At 35.3% G+C, this 21,809-nt stretch overlaps 1 protein-coding gene across 4 annotated transcripts; it reads right to left on the minus strand.

Moving 5' to 3' along the window:
- Positions 1–327: 327 nt before the first annotated feature.
- LOC119071105 (transient-receptor-potential-like protein) lies at positions 328–20,098 on the minus strand. 4 transcript variants are annotated; one of them, XM_037175747.1, is made up of 19 exons: positions 19,775–20,098; positions 9,866–9,967; positions 9,658–9,749; positions 8,046–8,206; positions 7,195–7,351; positions 7,050–7,130; positions 6,802–6,944; positions 6,360–6,732; positions 6,062–6,296; positions 5,726–5,999; positions 3,201–3,400; positions 3,004–3,072; positions 2,599–2,722; positions 2,343–2,538; positions 2,115–2,282; positions 1,836–2,052; positions 1,494–1,770; positions 952–1,433; positions 328–893 (listed from the first exon to the last, which is right to left on the minus strand). In XM_037175747.1, the coding sequence occupies exons 3-19, from the start codon at positions 9,685–9,687 to the stop codon at positions 463–465; spliced, it is 3,618 nt and encodes a 1,205-aa protein (XP_037031642.1). In that variant the 5' UTR covers positions 9,688–9,749; positions 9,866–9,967; positions 19,775–20,098; the 3' UTR covers positions 328–462. The 4 variants fall into 4 exon arrangements, with proteins under 4 accessions (XP_037031642.1, XP_037031643.1, XP_037031644.1 ...); XM_037175748.1 differs by having other exon boundaries at positions 9,658–9,722; positions 9,865–9,967; XM_037175749.1 differs by lacking the exon at positions 19,775–20,098 and adding an exon at positions 13,532–14,267.
- Between the last annotated feature and the right edge of the window lie 1,711 nt (positions 20,099–21,809).

Raw genomic sequence — 21,809 nt, forward strand, 5'->3', positions numbered from 1 at the left:
TGCCACTCAACATCATAATATGCAAAATTTTCAAACTTTAGATGACTCTGTGGCATAAAACGTTGTATGAAACTCGATGCAAAGTACTTGATTAGGCTGACGATGTGTATTATGACACATGACACACGGCCTGCAGCCTCGTGTCATAATTACACATCTAGAACCTAATAATGTACTTTGCTCCTCGATTGCATCAATAACTATTTCAAAAGAAGGCTTTTCGATTAGACACCGACGTAATGACGTAGCTTTTGCGTGTGTGTATTCGTTTATTTACAGATGCGCGAGCTGCCGTTAGTATTAAGGAAGGACATAACGATTTTCTTTTGTTAATATCGAGGAACTTTATTAGCATAATTTAAGTGGGGTTGACATAATAAAAGCAATAAAACGAACAAAAAAAGTTCGCTGTGAAATTTACAGTTTATCATTAAGGCACACGTCAGGTCACCCAACAAATTTCTACAGCCAACCGCTTTTCGGTTGACGCTTCACAGTCGTTACATCTTCCACTTTTCGATAAGGCCTCAAACACGATGGTGAAGTTTGCTTAGTTAATTCAAAGTCACTTTTCATTACTGGTTCGGAATATCCGGACGAGTCTGGGTCTGTTCGACTGTCTTTCGTTGTACTTAGTGTGGCCGCTGACAAAACTAATGGTTGGCTGACAATTGTGGAAGTGGGTGGAATCGAATATTGAGGAGTTGTCACATTGTCAGATGTCAGGGATTCACTTTTTTCAGCAGATGTTTGTACAGACGTCGGTGGTGGAGGAATCATTCCCTGATTTGAAGATGGCTTTATAGCAACTGGTCGAGAGATAGAGATGTCTCCGTCGTTTGGAACTGATGGTGGTCTACGTTTCTTGTTGGACTTTGATGACGGTTCACAGTCTGAAAACGTTGAACTAATTATTTCACATTTTAAAACACTGGCCCTCTGCAACGATACCTTGCTGCATCGTGATGTTGGTGGTCAGTGTTTCGGTGGTGAATTTTTTCTTTTCCTGGCTTTCAGTTAAAGTTATCTGAATCAACGGCATCATCTGGTCTGGTTGTGAAGATGCAAGTTCCGAATTTTTCCCTCTGTTCTGTAATTCGGAACTGTTTCCAGAACTGTTAAGTCCTTCTGTAGACAAACTTTTTTTGGTGGAAATTTCTTTGCTAACTTTCGGTGGTGACGTCGACTTTGATTTAACTGTTATCAGGTTGCCCATTGGTCCACGCTGTACACTCGGCGATGTTGATCGACTCAATGCAATCTCTTGCAATGTACTGTTCAACGTAGCCATGGCCACACTGTCTTTTGGATTCAGGTCATCCACCTCTTCGGAAATGTTTTTTAACAGTTGCAGGAGTGTACTGCTTTGGGGATCAGAGTATTCGACAGGTGAACATGAACTGGAACGTGGAAGCGGACTGTGACTAACTAGCCTGGAAACGAAATACAATTGTCAATACGGTGATTACGGAACGGCTACCATCAAAAATTACTTTTTCGCTTCATCTATGGCTTTTCGCAGATTTTCTTGGTTATTGAAACTTTCACGACTATTACACCGACCAATCTGCGTGTCAACAACACCCTTCACAGCTACGCCCCACTTATGGGTATTCGTTTGACTAACTACTTCTTTTGCTACACGCTTGAAACGAGCAAGGCCACGTTCTTCTTTCTTCTCTTCCACTTCCTCGTCAACATTAACTGGAGCCACATGGAAATCTTTCATCAGTCGTCTTTCCCAGACTTTCATTTTCTTAGCCAGATGAGCTGCAAACAATTCGGTTGAAATTGAAAACTGATAGCCAAGCACTACGCAGACATCACATGCTTACCTTTCTCTTTCTTATCGGCTGTGGATATGTCCATTCCATTCCGTTCAAAAATCTCTAACATTTCGTAACGCATCGCTGATATATCGCTCTTAACCTCATTGATGTCATCCTCTGTGACGGTGCTCTCTTCATCTTTACGGTGCATAGATGAAACATATCGCCAGACAAGTGATCGCATTACGTTGGTGTAACGATTTTCTCGATCTTCCATACGTCTCTGCCAAGGAATGAGACGGTTGGATGACAATTCTCAGTTAACTCTGAATTGAAAAAGTTTACCTTCGTTGAGCCTCTGTGAAGCTTGTCGTCCTTCTTCTTTCTAAACCAACGAGTAATCCACTTTACAGATGGTAGTACGTTGAAAGGCGGCGGGAGCGTTGCACCATCTTCAAAATAACTCATCCACAGCTTTGTTCTCGCAAACTTCCATTCAGTGTCGGACATTGACTGAAAATTTTCAATAAAATTAACTGAGCATAATCGGGTATGTGCACTTTCTGTACTCACATCGATCATTGCATAGGAGTTCGACATCATGGCAATCAATAGATTCAGCAGTACGATAACATTGATGACACTGTACGATCCGAACATAAGCAGACCCCAAAATCGTGTATACGATTTGATGCCTTGCAGTTCGAAGCTCTCCAATCCGACCATTCCGAAGCTGGCCCAGAACAGCGATTGTGACGACTCAAAGAGACTATGGTGAGTTTAAAATGTTAGAGTTTTTCGTCTGGCTCCCTTTGATGACAGGACTCACTTTCCAAATCTTCGCCATTTCATGCAAGCGTCATTGGTATTTTCCCAGTCTGGAAGTCCGCCGGGAAGAGCATAACATTTTTGTTTCTCCAAATCGGCGAAATACCATAGCAACTGGTTCAGACCTGGTTGTTTGATTATGTAATGTTAGTTTATTTAAAACGCAAAGCACCTAGCATAGTAATCCAGTAGTACATTTAATGGCATTAATAACAGTAGTATTATTAACGGTATTAATACTAGTGGTACCATTAACGGTATAAATCACAATGCCATTAATGATAGCACAGGTTTAATTACAGAAGTATTTTGACACACAAAACATTCTATTTTTATGCTAGGTGCTTTGCTCTGAACGATTTTCATAGTCCGATTGCACTTATTCAGGTCACTGAATGTAACTTACCGCATGCGAACGCAAATAGCACCAATGAATAAATGAAGAAAAACTTAACAATATCAATGACCATACGACCTATAAAGAAGACAATTCAATAAATCAATAATTTGATTTCGTTCATAATGCTGTTCACAGTTTGTAAACTTTCTATATATACAAAAGTGAATGAGGTGAGCACTGTTAAAGAGGCGCATGTACGTTACCCAAACTAATTTGAAGCGGTCCCAAATGTGGATTGATTGAGAATAAGTGCACCAGTTTCAATGCTGAAAAAATATTAGCAGCCGCAAACAGTCCTTCTGCTATCAGCTGAGGATCATAATCATCCCAATTTTCTCTAGGAATGTAGACTGTGTCTGGATCACGAGAGATTTCTCTGTTTTGTTGTATGTAAGCAACGGTTCTGGAAATATAATGTTGTTGTGATTCTAAGAGGGTTTGGACGAATTATAATGAACTCTTTCGTTTATAATTTCGTTAGGAACGGTGCGAATTTCAGTCCCAGAACAAAGTGAAAAAGAAAATGTTTCATCATGGAGTATTTCCGTCGACTTTGATAAATATTTTCCTGTAAAATCGACGAGACGGCACATAACATTTTCTAAACTCGTCACAATAAGACATACGAAAAATGCATAAAGCGAAGATTGATAGAGAGCTAGCTCCGCCTTCGTATCCTTCAAATAGAATAGATCGTTTTCGTGCTTAGGAAAGTTTGCGCAAGAACTAGCAACATCGTACCTCACGCGTCTATTACTTCTTTCGATTGAAGAATTTTCAAAAATTTTTAGCAAAATCCTTTACCTCAAATGTTTTTCTTATAAAGTTTTGCTATAAAGAATATATTTGCCAGAGCTCATCGCTTTCGCTTTTTGTCGTCCTTATATATAACAGATGACATACGTATCGGTTGGCACTTTTACTTTTTTAATTAGTTACGATACCAATATAAATCGTCTTCAAAACAGCAGTTCTAGCAACATCATTCCCGCACGTTATTAAGCGGACGTGACGCAAGTCCACTACAAAAAAAAAATTAAAAAAATTTTGGGGATGGCGAAGCATATTAACAGCCACTTTTTGAGGTTGGTTCTTAAATTTTGGGATAACAAGTGATTCCTCTGGCACTTCCTAACTTCCATCGGATTTTTTGATGGATTTGGGTTATTTTCGATATAAGTGAGGTGTTCCAAGGTTGGTTCCCAAATTTTGGGATGACAGTAGATTCCTGTGACACTTCCTAACTTCCATCGGATTTTTCGATGGATTTGGATTATTTTTGATATAAGTGAGGTGTTTCAAGATTGGTTTCTAGATTCTAGAAGTTGAGGAAACTATTGTTAGGAAAATGTTTAAAAAATGTACTGAAAGTCGAATCCTCTGTCACTTGTGACAAAAATTTCTTTCAAATGGTTTTTCAAAAATATTTTGGTTCAATTTTGCGTCACATTTACCCTTAAAGGGTTTTTTGACCGATTATTTATCGTTAAAAATAATTTCCACGAAACGCCGAAGTCTCGAGATACACATCACAAACGTTCGTCATACAATTTTTTACTTGAATTACTTTATATCCTGAAATTTTTGAGTAAAAACGATTCCATACCGTTCAGGATTTTTAGGTCGGAGCGGCAGCTGTAGTTTTCTTTACAGAGCCTACAACAATGAAGCCGATACTTTTCTTTTAAGAGGGATTCTTTTGAATTTCGACTGACTGAAATCGGCGCTATTTTTTCCGGGACTTTTTTTATATATGCCTAGTTAGGCCTTGGTGCCTAGGCCCCAAAACCAGTCTCAGATATTTTTGATCTTCCATACCTGGCTGGTTGTAAGTGGCCAAAAGTCGAAAAATGAGGTTTCGTAGTTCGGATTTCATTTCCGTAAGGTGGCGAGGACACGGGCGTGTATGGGTTCGTTGGAAAGCTGAGGTCAAGTACTCCTGGGGCAAATATTAACTTCATAAAATTTGCTGATAATCGGCCGAAAATATGACTTCTGGAAAATTTCTCAGAATCGATGGAACCTCCGTGAACTTTGATGAGAGCTGTGACCTCACTAATGCAATTATTTGATTAAATTATTACTTATTATGAATGTGGAGGACCTCAGCTTTACACCGATATCCATATTTACTAGTTTGGCGGAGTGAAACACACAGTTTTCATCTGTTACGTAGTCACGTACCAAACTACTAAATATGGATATCGGTGTAAAGCTGAGGTCCTCCACATTCATAATAAGTAATAATTTAATCAAATAATTGCATTAGTGAGGTCACAGCTCTCATCAAAGTTCACGGAGGTTCCATCGATTCTGAGAAATTTTCCAGAAGTCATATTTTCGGCCGATTATCAGCAAATTTTATGAAGTTAATATTTGCCCCAGGAGTACTTGACCTCAGCTTTCCAACGAACCCATACACGCCCGTGTCCTCGCCACCTTACGGAAATAAAATCCGAACTACGAAACCTCATTTTTCGACTTTTGGCCACTTACAACCAGCCAGGTATGGAAGATCAAAAATGTCTGAGACTGGTTTTGGGGCCTTGGCACCAAGGCCTAACTAGACATATATAAAAAAGTCCCGGAAAAAATAGCGCCGATTTCGGTCAGTCGAAATTCAAAAGAATCCCTCTAAGACTTTGAGTCATGGTGCATATAAGTCCATTATTTTCACTATGTAGCAAGGACCGCTCTTAATCGGGGCTTGTTTTTTCACCAAATTTACCTTAGCAGCATTACGCAACAATACAGGAAATTTCGCGAAAAGTCTATGAAATTCCACATGTTCCTTAGGTAACTTTTTATCCCTTCCAGATAGATCTCTTGCGTCTCTTCCCAAACAAATCCAAGCACGTATAGCACTACCAACAGCTCCAGATGAGTAGGACCATTACCACGCTGTCGCCGAAGTTGTTCCACCAAGTTGTCTTTCATACTTTGCGTACCAAACAACATTATGAGATGCACTTCAGCCCGCTGAGACACGAGTATTAAGATAACTGCGACAGAAATTTTATCGTTAATTCTCGCAGTCTGAACACATCAATGCCACACAATTTACACAGAAAGAAGAGATATGACGAGGCGTGAATTAAGAATTTCATGAATGGTTTCTTCATTATCACACCATGCTTAGCATTCGGCGCGATCATATACATTAGGCAATGCAACGGAAATAGTATTGCCACTTTCAGTATAATAAAAAGTTTTTCCATGGAATGTTTTCTACGAAATCCGGGTACACCTTCGTACCACATAGATGCTAATAACTGTTGAATGTTTGGATGTGCTACAAACTTTGAAACAAGAGAAAACAAAATTCTTGAAACTTTTCCGACACATTAGAATGGCTTCATCACCTTTTTCTGCTTGTAGTTAATTGCCAACTCTAATCTAGCTAATTTCATATGATCCCCATCCTCGTACGGTGGCGCCTCCGGATCGTAGTTCAATATGATCGCTAACTCTTGAGAACTTCTCGACTGATCCAATAGATCGACAGCAAACTTTTGGCACTGTCGCCGCAAATCTAGGTATTCACTTTTACATTCCTGTTCGGAAAAGGCAAGATTTCGCAGCTCCCACGACAATTGAAATGCTGTCAGTAGTGGATCGTTCGAACTCAATGCGATTAAGGACGGACTTGCCAGGGCCCGGTATTCGTTGACTCGACTTAGGGAATGTCTTAAAGAGTCTTCCGATGATAGGCGAATACAATCGTCACAACCGCATCTAATTCGAATGAAAAGATTAGCCGAACGATTCGCGTAAAATAAATAAATAAAAAAAATTCCTCTTCACCTAATATCATGAGGCATTGGAATGGTCGCCCCTCTGTCCAATAAAATCTTCAAAATTTCATAATTATTTCTATGAGCTGCTAATACCAATGGGGTAATGTCTGGTGTAAACATACTAGTGTTCATTTCCACCTTTTGCCAGCTCTGTGTACGACAAAAACAATTTCAGAATGTTCAATTGCCAACCAAATGGAATGCATTCACTCGACGCGACAATTAATCAAATTGCCATTCGAGCACAAAACTTACATATGGCTCATTCTCGACGTGAATCAATTCTTCATGTTCCAATAAAAGCTCAACCGCTTCCACAAACTCAGCATTAATAGCCTGCAGAAAGTGTTTTAAGTCTCGTTGCTGTAAGTAATTGTTCCGGACATTGACACTCGCTTACCTGCAGCAATGCATCTTTTGTTTCCACACCCATTATTACAAGCAATTCGACCATTTCCAAATTCTCACTGTCAATGGCAATGGTTAACGATCCTCTACCCAATGAGTCGACACAATTAATATTGATATGGTGACGTCTGTGTGCACGTTGGAGCATTCTTTTGTGGGTGAGTTTTGGTTTTTCGTTTTACGTTGATTGAAAATGGGTGAGTCGATGAATATATTGTGCAAATGGAAATGGAAAAGAATTAGAGGAAATTTTGTTTTTTTTTTGTTAAATTTGAAAACGGTCCATTAATGCTAATTGCAATAGAATTTCTTGGGTGGCGTTCATAAATGACATTCGCATATTTGTGTGTTTTTAGACCACCTCCCCTTGTCTTCACCTTTTTTTTATAAATTGGATTCATATTGACAGTCAAAAGCTGGAAAAATCCAATTTTCAAGTATGAAGTGTCTGTTTTCATAGACACCCCTCCCCACTCAAACGCAGACGTCATTTATGAACACTCCCCTTTATGATTTTCGGTAAATTGGATGAAAATATTGCCGGATGAGCTTTGTTCTTGGGACATTATTTATAAGGACACAAAAAGGCTTGAAGATGAAAGCATTTTTAAGTTCAAATAATTGTGGAAGCACCATCACAAAGAATATTTTCCTACCAAAGGATTTAACAATCCTTTTCCACTCTTATTCAAATTAAAAGCCTCCAGTACAATCACACAGCAAAAATCTAATTATTTCCAAGCTTTTTCAATGCGGCATAATTTAATGACAGGATACGATACAGTGCAAAGCTATATTAAATGAATTTTTCTGCACATTCGGAGTATTATATAGGTAGTCTACCTTCTAACATTCGCCAAATCACCGCGCTCCACAGCAAGAAGATATTTTTTCTCTTCCAGAGTCAACGCTTTCGGTAGGTTCAACGCAACCTGATGACCTTTTATTATTTGCGGCGGTATGGGGGAAGGACCGCGCGACGGTACATCTATTTGTAGATTAACCTGTGTGCATTAAAATATATTTATCAAAAGTTTAATTTTACGAAAGCAAACGGTCAATTTGTAATGCGGTAGAAATGTTTGAAATTTCATGTACGAATCAGAGATTTTTTTATTATTATTATTAGTAAATTGAGAAACGTCTTCATCTGTTTGAATACAGCAGACAGACAGACAGTATTGTGTGGCTAATTCTATCCTTAATTACGAACTTTCAGTTTATTTTTGTGAAGTCTAATGAGCTGTGGGTTAAAATGAAATCGTAAAATTTGTACCACACAAACTGCTTCACTGAATGAATTATTTTTCTGGACAAAAATTTCATTCTATTGGCTAAATTGCAGAAAGTAAATGGTCTTAAAAAATATGTCACAGAGGACACTGGTGTCACCTCTTTTGTTTCCATATTCACGACTGTCAATCACATACTTTTCAATTGCTAAACACATTGATTCTACCAGTTTTAGGATGACTTTATAGGGAAACGCTAGAATTCTAGTACATTTCGTGATATTAACGCTCTATTTTCCTGTGAGCCAACTACTTTATTGCTATGCCATTTCATGGACTTCATTTACCAGAGTGAAGTATCTCACCTGAAAATAGAGCGCAAAGAATGAAGTACTGAACAGAATTGTGGCGCCTCTACAGGCCAGCCGAGGTTTCCTATAAAGCTAGCAATAAATTATGAAGCTTTTCAAATTCCTTTCGCTTTCGATCTGCACTCGCTCAATGTTCGATATCATTTTGGTAATTACTTTGTTATCGATTTCAGAGCTATTCGAACTTCCCAGTAAAGGTATATTACATTGAGTGCTGTGAAAGTAATTCATTGCGTGAGTTTGAGGTAACAGTTTTGTGAGTTTTGCGGTTTTTGAGCAACAAGTTTAACAATTGACACCCTAGATTCACGTTGTCGATTTTCTGTTTCGATCAATTTTCTGTTAATCGAGTTTATTGACTAGGATGGGTTAGCGTAAAATTTGGCACAGTCGACGTCAGTGAAATTTAGACATGAATTTGACTCAGCTGTTTTCCACTTGGTCTACTCATAGGAACAATATTGGCTATAGATCTTTATATGGTTTGGAGTAGTTTTGTTTGTATGAGCGAACCAACCTGAAAAGCAGCTGAAGCAAATTCATGTCTAAATTTCTCAGACGTTTACTGTATCAAGTTCCAGATAAAATATTTTTTTTATCCGTAAAATGCACAAACTTGTTCTTCAAACAAAAAGTATTCTTCACACCGTCTAATGGGATAAATGGTTTTTTTTTTCTGTTGAAGACATTTTCTTTTCGTTTCGGGGCGATTCTCATTGCAAATAATTCCTAACTCAATTAATGTCAATTATTTGAATTCGCTTTAAGGGAAACATTATTTGCGATAAAGAACGGTTTCTTTCATCGAGAACAAGACATTTTTAAACTAAACAATGAACGATATATACTTACACCCTTCGGATCCTTTTTTTCCGTCCCCATTATTAGGTTTTTCTTTCGTTCTTTCTTGTCTCTCAGCGTGATTTTCTGCCGTTGTATTTCGCCTAAAAAAGAGATATTATTGTTTTTAACAGCATATACAACAAAGTCGTACACTGAGTCTACAGACTCTGTACAGAAAAGCGTTTGAAATTTTTTTTCTATTGTTTTCATTATATACCTCTTCGATAATGTCACTTGAAGCAGCACTACTCGTATACCTGCTACTGCCAATTTTTGATTTGTTTGCTTTCCATTGTATTATCACAGATCGTTGTGAAAACTAAAATTCAAGAAAATGAATTTATTTTACAACATTCTGCTTATCTTGTTACGGAGGGTGGGGATGGGTGGTGAGTGAGTTTCAAGTTATTTGTTTAAGCATCATAACACCGTTTATAGGGCGGAATGAATAGAGAAAAACGTTAAATCAATAAACATTGCCGATATTTACGATTTTATGGTTTATGGATCTGAAGTTATTATTTAATGAATGCTATAAATAGTTGATGGTACATTATGTATATATAGTCGTGAAGCGTTGTCACTCGTATATAGATATATTAATGAAAACACGTACGGCGGAATATAATTTAAAAATTACCGAGAATTCGATCAACAATTTCGTTTGATAATAATACGAGCTAATAAAATGAATATTTTAATTATGTTTCATTTTTTCAATTAAAGGGCTTAATCCTTTTTATTCGCGAACATATTCAACAACGAAAAAAAACCGGTGTATTTGTTCGATGAATAATTAATTTTTTCACACAAACAAAAGTATGTTTCTTTGATGGACATAACAACGCATCGAACACATTGTTTTTTAATATATTTCATTAATCCATCCATCCATCCATGTTCTGTATTCATTATCATACAGCGAGAGTTTTTATTTCGAATCAACTTAATAATTAATTGATTGGTCAACATCATTTGCTTTTTAGTCCTGTTATGGGTGTCGTAATTGGATCTGGCTGGGTTATTTGTTTCAATTTAGTCAATTGTTATGATCTAAAGTTACCGTATCTATGATGAATGCTCAAAAAGAGTGTTTTTAGAACAGATTGATATTGAGGACACCTTCAAGTCAACAATTTCAATCGCTTGAAATGAAAAGGGGTCACACCTTAGCACAGCTTCAAACATAAACACTCGCTTGACAGCCGTCAAAAGGCTACCAAATTTTAAACATTTAGGCGTCAACCATTTTGCATTAGGAAAGCATAACTCCTGTCTTAACCTAAGAGCTGCAAAGCCTATTCTGATACCTATGTTTACATGGTAAGAGAGAAAAAGTTAAAGAGTGGAGTGTCCATATGAATTTTATTGATCCGAGGTCAATAAACACACAGAAACGAGACTTTTCATTTTTATCCCAAGTCGTGTAATGGATTTTTACATGCTTTTGAAACAAATTTTCTTGTTTAGGTGTGCGAAAAGCCACTTCCAGCCCTAGTTGACAGCATAAGTTCACTTTTTCACACTTTACGGACTAAGGTCGCCATATAATCAATACATCTGTTACCTTTTTTGTTTAACCTGTTACGGACGGCAAGCATAATGTCTGCTATTATTATTGGGTCTATTACTTCCAACGATGAAAGCACTTTTAATCGGTTTTAATCTTGTACTTCAATTTGTTTAACATTAATTTTACTATATAACGGACCATATTTCCCAGAGCTTGTCATTACTTTTGTTATCGTTATCGATAACAGATGAATAGCCGTATGCGACAGGTTAAGCGTTTCTCCAGCACTTGGCGTAAAATCTTTTAACAAACATTTGGCTACAGTGTTAAGTGTTTTTTTATCGACGTCATTGTCAATAACGGACGACTAGGCGTTTGGAAACGGAATTATTGAATTCCGGTTTAGAGATCATTCATAAAGTATGTCACGCTTGCGAAAGAGTAGCAAGTGCAATGGATAAAACTGTGATAGAAAGAGGTACAAGAGGTCGTCATGCGTGATATACTTTATGAGTTATTGTTGAATAACTTCAATTTTCTTTTGTTCTTTCAAACTCCACACTTAAACCTTCATAAACACAATGAACGCATACTGTTGATGCTCCGATGGTAATGACGAAGTACGAAGTATATATTGGACCGGCTAGTTTGCAATAAAAAGTTTATTGCAGAATAGACTTGCTACAGAATCTACTCTCAATCTACTCGAATCTTCGCTAAAATTTAAAATGAGCTCAGTTTTTAGTTTTACCTTCCCAGGCCGCGTATTTATCGAGTTATTTAAGATTTATTGTTGATAACGACACTCAAAAAGCGTTCCGTATTTTATGAATGATCACTTAGACATCATAGCTCAGACTTATGAAGAAAAGACCATGTACGGCCCGATTTATCAGGTTTGGTTATAAAGCCATTCAGAAACGAAAAGTGTTTTGTTATTTATTTTTAAATCTATCACTTCTTCTGATTCGTCTGATAAATCTATGAAAAAATCTTTTACTTCGTTTGTTTAAACATTTAATGTGCTATATAAGAACACATTAGCTACAGCTCAGTGTTTATTTTTATCGTCATTGTCGATAACAAATGACTAAAAGATTAAAATTAGCGGTGATCCATCGATTCTCAATGATACTGCTGGAAAGTCCAGCTATAGGATAAGTGCATCTCACCAGCAAAAAACCGCTCTCTAATCAATGTCGGTATTCTGGTTATCACAGTTTACTTAAGACTTGTACAACATTCACAGCTGGATGAATCTATCGAAACACAGAAGGATATTCCATTTGCTTTCCTTTCCATTGGTGTATCTAACTTCTGATTTATTTGCACCTTTTCAGTCAATATTAGTTCTTAAGCACAATCGGAATAGTAACCAGAAACCATTTGTGTAAACACATTGACCGCAACTTTGTTTTATAAACGAAAGAAAATCGCATTGTGGATGTATGTACCGCACGTGTAGCAAGTGAAGCAGACAGAAACTGTAGCCTTGACCTTTTTAATTCAAAATTTGTGTTATTCACTCACAAACTCTGATGATAGCGGATTAATTTGCAACTTTATGAGCTACCGACAGCCTAGTTTAACATTACACGAAATAACTTAACTCTTAACTCACTTGTGAATTATTATTTCGTAAATAAAAGCGCGACGAGAAAAAAAAAAGAAATTCAAAAATTAACAAGGACGATGTACAGAGTTGAATTATTACTTGATTCGCCGAGATGAAAGAAAATATTAATTGCTCGTTAAGTTATTCCGAATAATCAAGAGCAATTCATTCGACTAAACAGAAATTTTCCCGTAAGAAAAATTATTGATACCGCACCGCTCTAGTTTATTTGTAAAAATGAGTGACCTCAAAGAGATCTAAACATAAAATTGTAATACTCATCATCATATTTCGAAGACATTGATTGACTGGAATGCTATTTTCACATTTAAAAATTTTCAGATTTTTTTTTTTTTTTCATTCGTAAACATGTTCCATACACATTGCTGTATACCCCCATTCGACTATTAAAATTAAAACAAAATAGACTTTGAGTCGAGTCGGGAATTCAGGAAAAAAAAAGAATTGAAAAAAAAATGTAAAAAAGCAAAATAAAACCGGTAGATATACGAGAAGTGCTTTTAATATTTAATAGAAATGTACTACACCACCACACACGTTACAGTGTGGCTACACCTATCCATATATTTCATATATATATAAATTCACTGACGGATTCAATATAAAATCGGTGATTTATTGATTTCTAAACATTTGTGCAAAAATAGATTTTTAATATTTTAATCTGACTTGCACCAGTTTCATTCTTTTATTTCATTTAATTTTCAATTTTTTGAGTTTGAATTATTAGTTACCTCCGCATTTTGTTTTACATACGAAAATCGAATGAAAAACACCGTTCACCGAATTTTACAAATTGTATGAATGAACAAAAAAAAACGAAGAAAATACACTCAACTTGTTGATTTTTCGGTTATGTAAAAAAAAGAAGAAAAATCTGTTTCTAAACTCATTACACTACTTAGACCGTTAATGTTTTTTTTTTATTTGTTTTTCTCCCGTACAAACTGTTTCGTATTTGCATAACATAATAACCACCAAAATACTATCGCGTAATCATTATCAGTTCACACATAGTTACTACACACGGAAAAATGTAGTAAAATTACGTAAAACAAAAATGTTTTCGAAAGTGCACACACAACATTTTTTCTTTCGTTTTCGTTTTAATTACATACAAAACGGTTGGCGAAAGAAAAAAAAACCATTTTCCATTTTCCCACAATAAATTCGCTGTGAATATTAGGCGGTTTGAACAGCAACTAAATTTATATGCTAATCGAATTGAACGATGAACATCGATGTTATGAGTATTTTCCAGGTTTTTTTATATTTAATTTTCGTTGATGAAAAAAAATTATTTTTTTTTCTTCTTTTCCTCAATAAAATGTTTATATACTGGCACTGCCTATAAGTGCACTAACATTTTATATTTTTCTTCTTTTTATTTTGTATTTTTTTTTTTGTTTCTTCGTTTATATATTGAAAAACCATGTGTTATTGTACAAATGGACGTTCGCGTCCATAAAGGTGCTTTTTATAGATATTCACTCTTTCGAATGTACAGAGAGTTTTGTACATTTTATTGATTATTATAACAAGAAATTATGTTTACGCAATGATTTATTGGTTAATAATAATTGAAAAAATATTTTGCAATATTTTATCGAAGAAAAATGTAATTAAAAATTTGAGATTAAAGTGGATTTTCGCTTTTTATTGTGATACCATTCAGCGAATTACAGATCACTTCTTTTATGACGAATCTTTAGCGTCTGTTTTGCGAGCAACCGGAACTACATTTATAAGCAAATAATGGCTTACAAGTGTGGTATAGCATATATACATTGGGCTACACTTTTTGTGTGGGTCAGGTCCCTTGAGTGATTGATTTTCTCATTGTTACAAAAATATCATAAAATTGTCTTGCATTATTATTGAATGCTCAGTACTTGTATTCAAAATTAATTTTTAGAATAAAAAAGGAACTAAGGCCCTCTGATGCTTCAGCTCAATTGTTTCTTGCTCTTGGATAAAAATGAAGCTCGTGTGAATTATGGCCCTTGATTTTCGCTGGCCTCAAGTGTCACATTTACACTGATTAAAATTTTTAATTTTAAATGTCTTGTTAGCAAGTAAATTATCAGCTGAAAAGTTGTCCAGATTCTATATTTGCTCGTGAATAAAGTATGCAACTCATGTGAATTACGCCCTTCGCTTTGCCTTGCGCGAAAACTTCCCACACGTTGGACTTTCACTTTTTACAACTCCGATATTTTCCATTAATGATCCTTACTTCGGAAATTTCATTCCTCATCCACTAATGAAGTTGCGATGAGAAATAGTACATTTCGTACCTAGGACTAAAAGTCTTTTTTAGCGTGTGAGAAGTTTCGAATCGAATACGCTAAAAAAGACTTTTAGTCCGTGGTACGAATAGTATTTTTCATATTGGACGGATAAAAAGTGCGACGAAGTCGCACTTTTCGGCTACTAGGTATGGAAAATATTCTTTTGGGAATATATTTAAAAAAGTTTTTTTTTAAACCGATGAGAATTACTCGTGTTATTAAGCGACGATACAAAAATTCTTTTGGAAATAACTTCTAGATTGTAGACTAATGCCATGGCATGCATGCCAATGCCAAGTCCATCATCAAACTTTACTTTCGAATTTAATTCCTCGTGGAAGTTTTGTGAAATCTAACGAGAATTACTCAAAGTTATAGTTATTAGCGAGGTTATTAGTGTAGATTTTCATTTGCTCAACGAAATTCTTGTGGAATCACAAACCACAACAACTCCCAAATTCGAATCGAAATACAGTGTTTCATTGGAAGTTTTTGCATTTCGATTCAAAACTTCACGTTTTTAATGATTTCAAAATAATTTATAAAAAAAAGTTTTGACTGTTTTTGGCATACGATACTAAACAAAGTGTCTTATAATAACGTTCTCGATCGATAAAAATATTTTTTTGTTTGGGACTTAATGAGCAAACATGTCGAATTTCACTTTTTTTCTCACTGTATGAAGGAATTGACTTCTTCTACCACTAGGTGTGACAAACGTCGTACATTTAATGTTTTTGTTCAATCATTGTGACCATCTTGCGACAGACCTTTTTGATTGATTTGTATCAGTAAGACCCTGACTTCCAGTCAAGGGAATAATGTGTGTGGGGGGTTTATTTGATTTAATTACTGGTAGATAACGCGATTGACGCTGAACTGATAGCTTATACGATAGATAGGCAAATATAATGATACCTGTTTTTTTTACTATGTCATGAAACGAATACTTTGAAGGCTAATATATACCGATCCAATCCTTTGAAGAGAAGGTTTGGCCGTACAGCGTTTCTAAGCTTTACAACGAATCCAAGCACACATGTGTAGTAGGACGATGAATGTACCTCCCAAGGGCGTGGGGTAATTTGACACACGGTGCTACAACAACGCACTTTTCAACTATGTAAAACGTGAACTCGCACGCAATTTTTCGTTGCAAACATTTTGTAAAAGAGAAAATTACTTTGATGACAAAATCGAGGTACGTTTGGCCACTGTTTCGATCTGTGAGAAACTTAAAAATGCAGACACATTGCACATCGTGTCTGTAGAAGAATCAAACTACTCATGCATGAGCATTTGACTTGTTCACAGGTCTTTTGTGGATGTGTCCACACATCGTTCTGATGTGCTCGTTCTACGCAGTATGCTGCCTTGTAGTGGCTATAGCACAGTACTCCAGCACGTAGAGTGTGAGTTTTTTGGTGATGAGGCGTTTTGAAGAATTTTATTTCTTCATTTCGCTAATGATTCGCTAAAAAATAGCGTGTATAAAGTTATGACTACCTCTTGTAGTTTGGTCATTTCTTTGCCGTGGATTTTTCGCACTAGTGCTGTAATGAGGTTTCATATATTTTTCACTGATGAAAGTGATCTTGTTGAAATACCATATTTAAAGTTTTTGTCGGTGTCAATAAATCAAAGTACAAAAAACCTTGTTCGCTATGAAATTTATGAAGAAAAATGCAAGCTAAACAAATGAAGTAAAAGATTTAAGTAAGAATGTGAAATGACTGGCTCACAGTGCGAGCTCTCGGTGAAGATAATGTTTTCGGTCTATGAAAGGTTGGTGACTTTTCGTCAGACGCCAGAGTCTCATAAAAGTCCGAAATTATACCGTTCGGATTTTTATTGAATTAATTAAAAAATGCAAAAGTAGACATTGAGTGATTATAGAATGCAATCCAATCAATTAAAATTGTGTGTATAATAGATTGTAAACGTTGAAACGAAAGAGGCCATTTATTAAATTGCTTGGGGAGTCAGCGCTCCCGCTATATACTTAATATTTGAATTCAATTATTCATCAAATATGATCGATAGCTCAATGCACTAAAATTGGTATCTAGAGTAAAAAGAATTAATCGGTATGGCGCAGCCACTTAAAAAAAACCAACTACAACAACAACAACATTTCGCTTGGATAATTTCAAAGTCAGAATCAGAGGTCTGTCAATAAATAGATTGAAATTGTTTACAGTATTTGTGGTGATCTTGATGGTTTCTTTTTTCCTTTGAGATTTCTGAGCAAATTTTCTCCGCCATTTCCGTGAAATTTTATGTTCCATCGTATATTCCTTTCAGCACTTTTCGGTAATAAACATTTTACATTTTTCTTTTCATATTTCGCGTATAATATTATTTGAGTGATTGTAGGCCCATATACCGGATATCTTATACTCTGGAGAATTTACAGTTGATTATGTAAGTTAATTAAGTCGCCATAATTTGACTGTAATCTGGATAGCTTTATATGTTATGTTCCCTCGAATATTACTTCTATTTCGATCCATAAATGCCTTGTGTATGTTCGAAATAATTAATTTATCAGCGGCATGAAGGGTGGAGCGTTCTAATATAACTAATAAATAAGTGTAATTAAAAAGTTCGATTTTTTAAATATCACTTCTTCAATAAATTTTAACCAAACAATTAACAAGGGGAGAAAACAGAAAATTTCAATAAGATTGAAAGTTGCTCGAGTTGGATTACCTATTTCTCCCCGCGGTGAACACTTAATTTTTCATTCATGCCGTTTTTATCCACGAAACCAAAACAAAGTGACGGTTGTAAAAGAGAAAAAAAAACTCTTGTTCATCCCATAGAAAAACAATAGGTGAGAAAATACAAAAATTCTCACCGGAACTGTCATCGGAGAGAGTGTCAACGAAGCGCCACATTCTCGCCGAATTTGAGTGGAGAAAATAAGGTTATTCACCCTGCACGAATGAAAACTCGTTTTCACGTTTCTTTTAAATTTATTTTGTTTTGTAAAAGATTGTCTGTTGAATCAACAGTGTTGATGAAACTTAGATGGAATGAAGTAAATGATTTGATAATTGTATAGGTTCAATGCAATAAACTATGAAAGGTTTAAGCATTGATTTAAACTCTAAAACATCGCCTTTTGTCCGATTTATTTTTTCAGAACTAGAGCTTAAAACTCGACAGCTCAATCTAGGGTTTATTTATAGGAATTTAATTCAGTAAAACTCAAAATTCATAAACTTTAAAATTTGTGACAAAAATAATGACAACCTCTGGGTAATATGGTATTTTGTATATTAAAATGAATGTTAAAAAAGATTGAAGTACAAGTTTTGAAATCAACCGATTAAAAATACTTTGATCAATGGAAGTAATAGACCCGACAATAATACTGGTCATTTGCTTGTCTGTAACAGGTTAAAAAATATTTTGAGAATTTTATGAAATTTTTAAGAATCAAATTCCCAATAATAGGCAGTGCTCAATCAAAATCTAAAGTGACATTACCTGGAACCTGATTTTTATTGTAAAGTTGATCCCGATCTGATTCGTTGAACAGGTCAATCTGAGATAATCAGGTCAGTAGAAAATGATTTCAGCCACTGTTTAGATCTGATAGACAGAAGCAATACATTTTACTGACTTCCGCCTGGGAAAACCGCTTGGATCAGAAGCTTTTTCTCTTCTATCCGCCTGGATCAGAGCAAAAGCTGGAATCTCGGAAAATACAATCCCAATGTAATCGGTTCAGCTAAAAGGTATGAAAAGCTACTAAAAAGGCCCTAAAAACAATGAAGCGACGTGTCTTTTGGGAAAAATGCAAAAATTGAAAAAAAAATGAAATTTTTGATTCCCTTAAAATGGGACCTGGTTCAGATCTCTACAAGAAATGTTAGTGTCGTAGGCAGGGATTGTTTGTCATTGTGTGGACCAACAACGTCCAGCATAAAAGACTTCATACCACGGAGAAAATCTGTCTATTTTCCCTGAAGAAGTGTTCATACATTTTAATACCCTACGATACCATCTGACCAGATTTCGAGGCAAAAACGACCCTTAACCCATCTAATCATACTTTGTTCTAATCGGAGAATTTCAATCATAGAACCGTTTCAGTTTGTCCGACGGGTAATTTACCTCTAAGTACGACAGAATCGACACAATTTATAGCATTGACAAATCATCAAACTTTTCTGTGACATAAAAGTTGGTAATACCCATTCTTCACCACAAAAATGGGAACTCAATTCAACTAAAAAATGTTTATTCGATCATCAATAAAATGTAAGGAAACTTTTCCCATGAAATTGTAGCTTATTGAAGCCCTTCCTATCGCCCCCCATATATCGATTTTCTATCGGTTTTATAGTTGGAATTGATCGAATATATAAATCAACTATTAATAAAATCCAGACTAGCGAAAAACTTATAAATCCACATTTAAAATCACTTAAGTATCCTTTAAAACAACTTTTTTTAGCACAGTGTTTAGCAGTTTTTCTCGGTTATACTTTCGTACCACCAGATTGAGTGTGGGTTCATATAAATATACTACAAACACACACAGAGTTCGCAGGGAAAAGTAAACGAGTTCTTATCCAGACAAGGTGAAATAGAAAGAAGAAAAAAATAACAAAAAAAAATTTATTATTTTTTATATTTTACAAGGAAAAACTCCTCTACATTTAAAGCACATACCGGTTCTTTTTTTTGCTATTATACGAAGAGTCGGAGTGTATCCAAACCAAAACGATTTATTTGCTCATAAATTTCAATGTCTTTCAGTTACCCTAGGATATCACTGGGAACAACACTATTTACCGTGTACTGGCGCTACGTTTTTTTTTACTTCGTTCTAACAGGAGAAAAATTTAAAATACTTAAACGGATTTTCCGGCAGATTTTCTCGTTTAAAGCACAATAAAATTTCGAATGAGTTTTTTCACTTTTCTCGATTGCATATTTATACGCGATACATTATAATGTTGTTACACAGTGCTACCGAATAGCACGAAGAACTATTAAAAACTGTCTAATTTTCCGGTTTCTCTTCATTTAATATGTTGGTAGGTTGTGCAGCGTTAATTAAATTAGTTTTTTTTTTTTCTATACGTGCGAAGCGGATTAAAAAAAAACATCGTGACCAATTTCTAGGAGGGAAAGTAAAGACATAGAAATGTTGTTTTGCTGTTCGTTGTTTTGTATTCCACTTAACAAACTCCAATGTAGTTAAGTTAAGCTGTTATTTAGACTTGTTATCGGAGGAAAACGTGAAAATTTTAGTTGAAAAAAAAAACTAAATGACTTTTCACGCCGATACACTAGGTATTTATTTAAGTAAAATATATACAGTTGGCACATGTCAATTTTATTATATTTTTAAATGGCTGCATCTAAACATTTTTCGTATTTTATGTTTGTATTTTGAAGTCACAAAAGTGGATCGTATTTTTAGAATAATAACAAAATCGCCTCACCATCAAGCAGAGTTTAAAATTTTATCGTTTTGATTTGACTGAAATACAGCTAGTGTCGGTCATTTTTGTCTCGAAATTTATTTTAGCTAATCAAACCAGGTGTTTTCCATGTACTTATTCAGTTTTACCACCATGGTTTATTATTAGGAATTTTAATTCTGAAAATTCCGAGAAACTTCGAACAGTACATAGTCTTGCTGGGTCATTTTGTGTTAAGGCGTGTGGGAAGGTTGTATTTCGAGCCGAAAACGAGATTGTAGAAGTCTCGGACTCCTATCTAATATGTAAAATGAAAGGCCACTGTTCGACTTACTGATTACAATTTATTGAGCTCGTTTAAATGTTGCTAACGCTATGGTGGTCGAGTGAATAAAGATCTTCGTCGTAACTCATACGTTCTAGTTATATTGCGGTCGGTTAACCGAATATAACGAGAGAGTTCGTACTAAGAGAATGCGATGTTATTTGACATTTCGACACTTGTTACGTAGGGGTAGTGACTCAGTTCACGACCACTACAAGATCTTGTAACCAGTTCTGCGGAAGTAGGAGTTTTCAGGTATTTCCAATTTTTCATAGATATTTTAAAAGATTTTTATTAGCTTCATACACGCCCATCCCGAGCAGCTTTAAATATTGTAAGTATAATATGTTTTAAATAAATAAATGAGTAACTTTTATTATCGACAGAAACGCCCGCCTTGCGTGCGGAATTTTATTTTCGACCGTGATTACTGACTTTAATTTTACACAAAAATAACCATCTCCTAACTGTACGTACATGCATATTACGGACTGTGCATTCATAGGTTAAATTTTCAAATTATTATTTTCAAACATGTCAAATTTCCCATTTCGTACCTTACATACCTTGTTAAGCAAATAAAAAAAATTGAAACATCGATCCACACAAAGTAATACCAAGCCTAATGCTATTTGTTTTTATTTTAATCATCAAACAAAAATATGAAAGGTCCGTATCGACGAGAATATGTTCCATGAATTGTTTGAATATGAGCTTATGTGGTACTAGCAAACATTGGTGCGAAATAGTCGTCAAAAATTGAATCAAAAATTGTATCACAGCATATTTCATCTGGCTAATGTAGCCTTACATAGTAAAACTAAAGGAGTAAAAGATTCTTTATGAGTCTGATGAAAATGCTTAGATCAAAGGAAGTAATAGGTTTGATAAATATGAGAAAATTATAACTTTTCTGTGATACCAAGCATATCAATGGTGTAAATTATCGAAT

This window comes from Bradysia coprophila (genome assembly GCF_014529535.1).
Source record: "Bradysia coprophila strain Holo2 chromosome IV unlocalized genomic scaffold, BU_Bcop_v1 contig_106, whole genome shotgun sequence".
NCBI lineage: Eukaryota > Metazoa > Arthropoda > Insecta > Diptera > Sciaridae > Bradysia > Bradysia coprophila.

Coding starts and splice junctions, on each gene's coding strand:
- LOC119071105 (XM_037175747.1), bottom strand. CDS start 9,687: ATGGGGACGGAAAAAAAGGATCCGAAGGGT. Junction 8,207..9,657: donor AAAAAAAGGATCCGAAGGGT/GTAAGTATATAT, acceptor TAATGCACACAG/GTTAATCTACAAATAGATGT. Junction 6,297..6,359: donor TTAACTACAAGCAGAAAAAG/GTGATGAAGCCA, acceptor CTTGTTTCAAAG/TTTGTAGCACATCCAAACAT.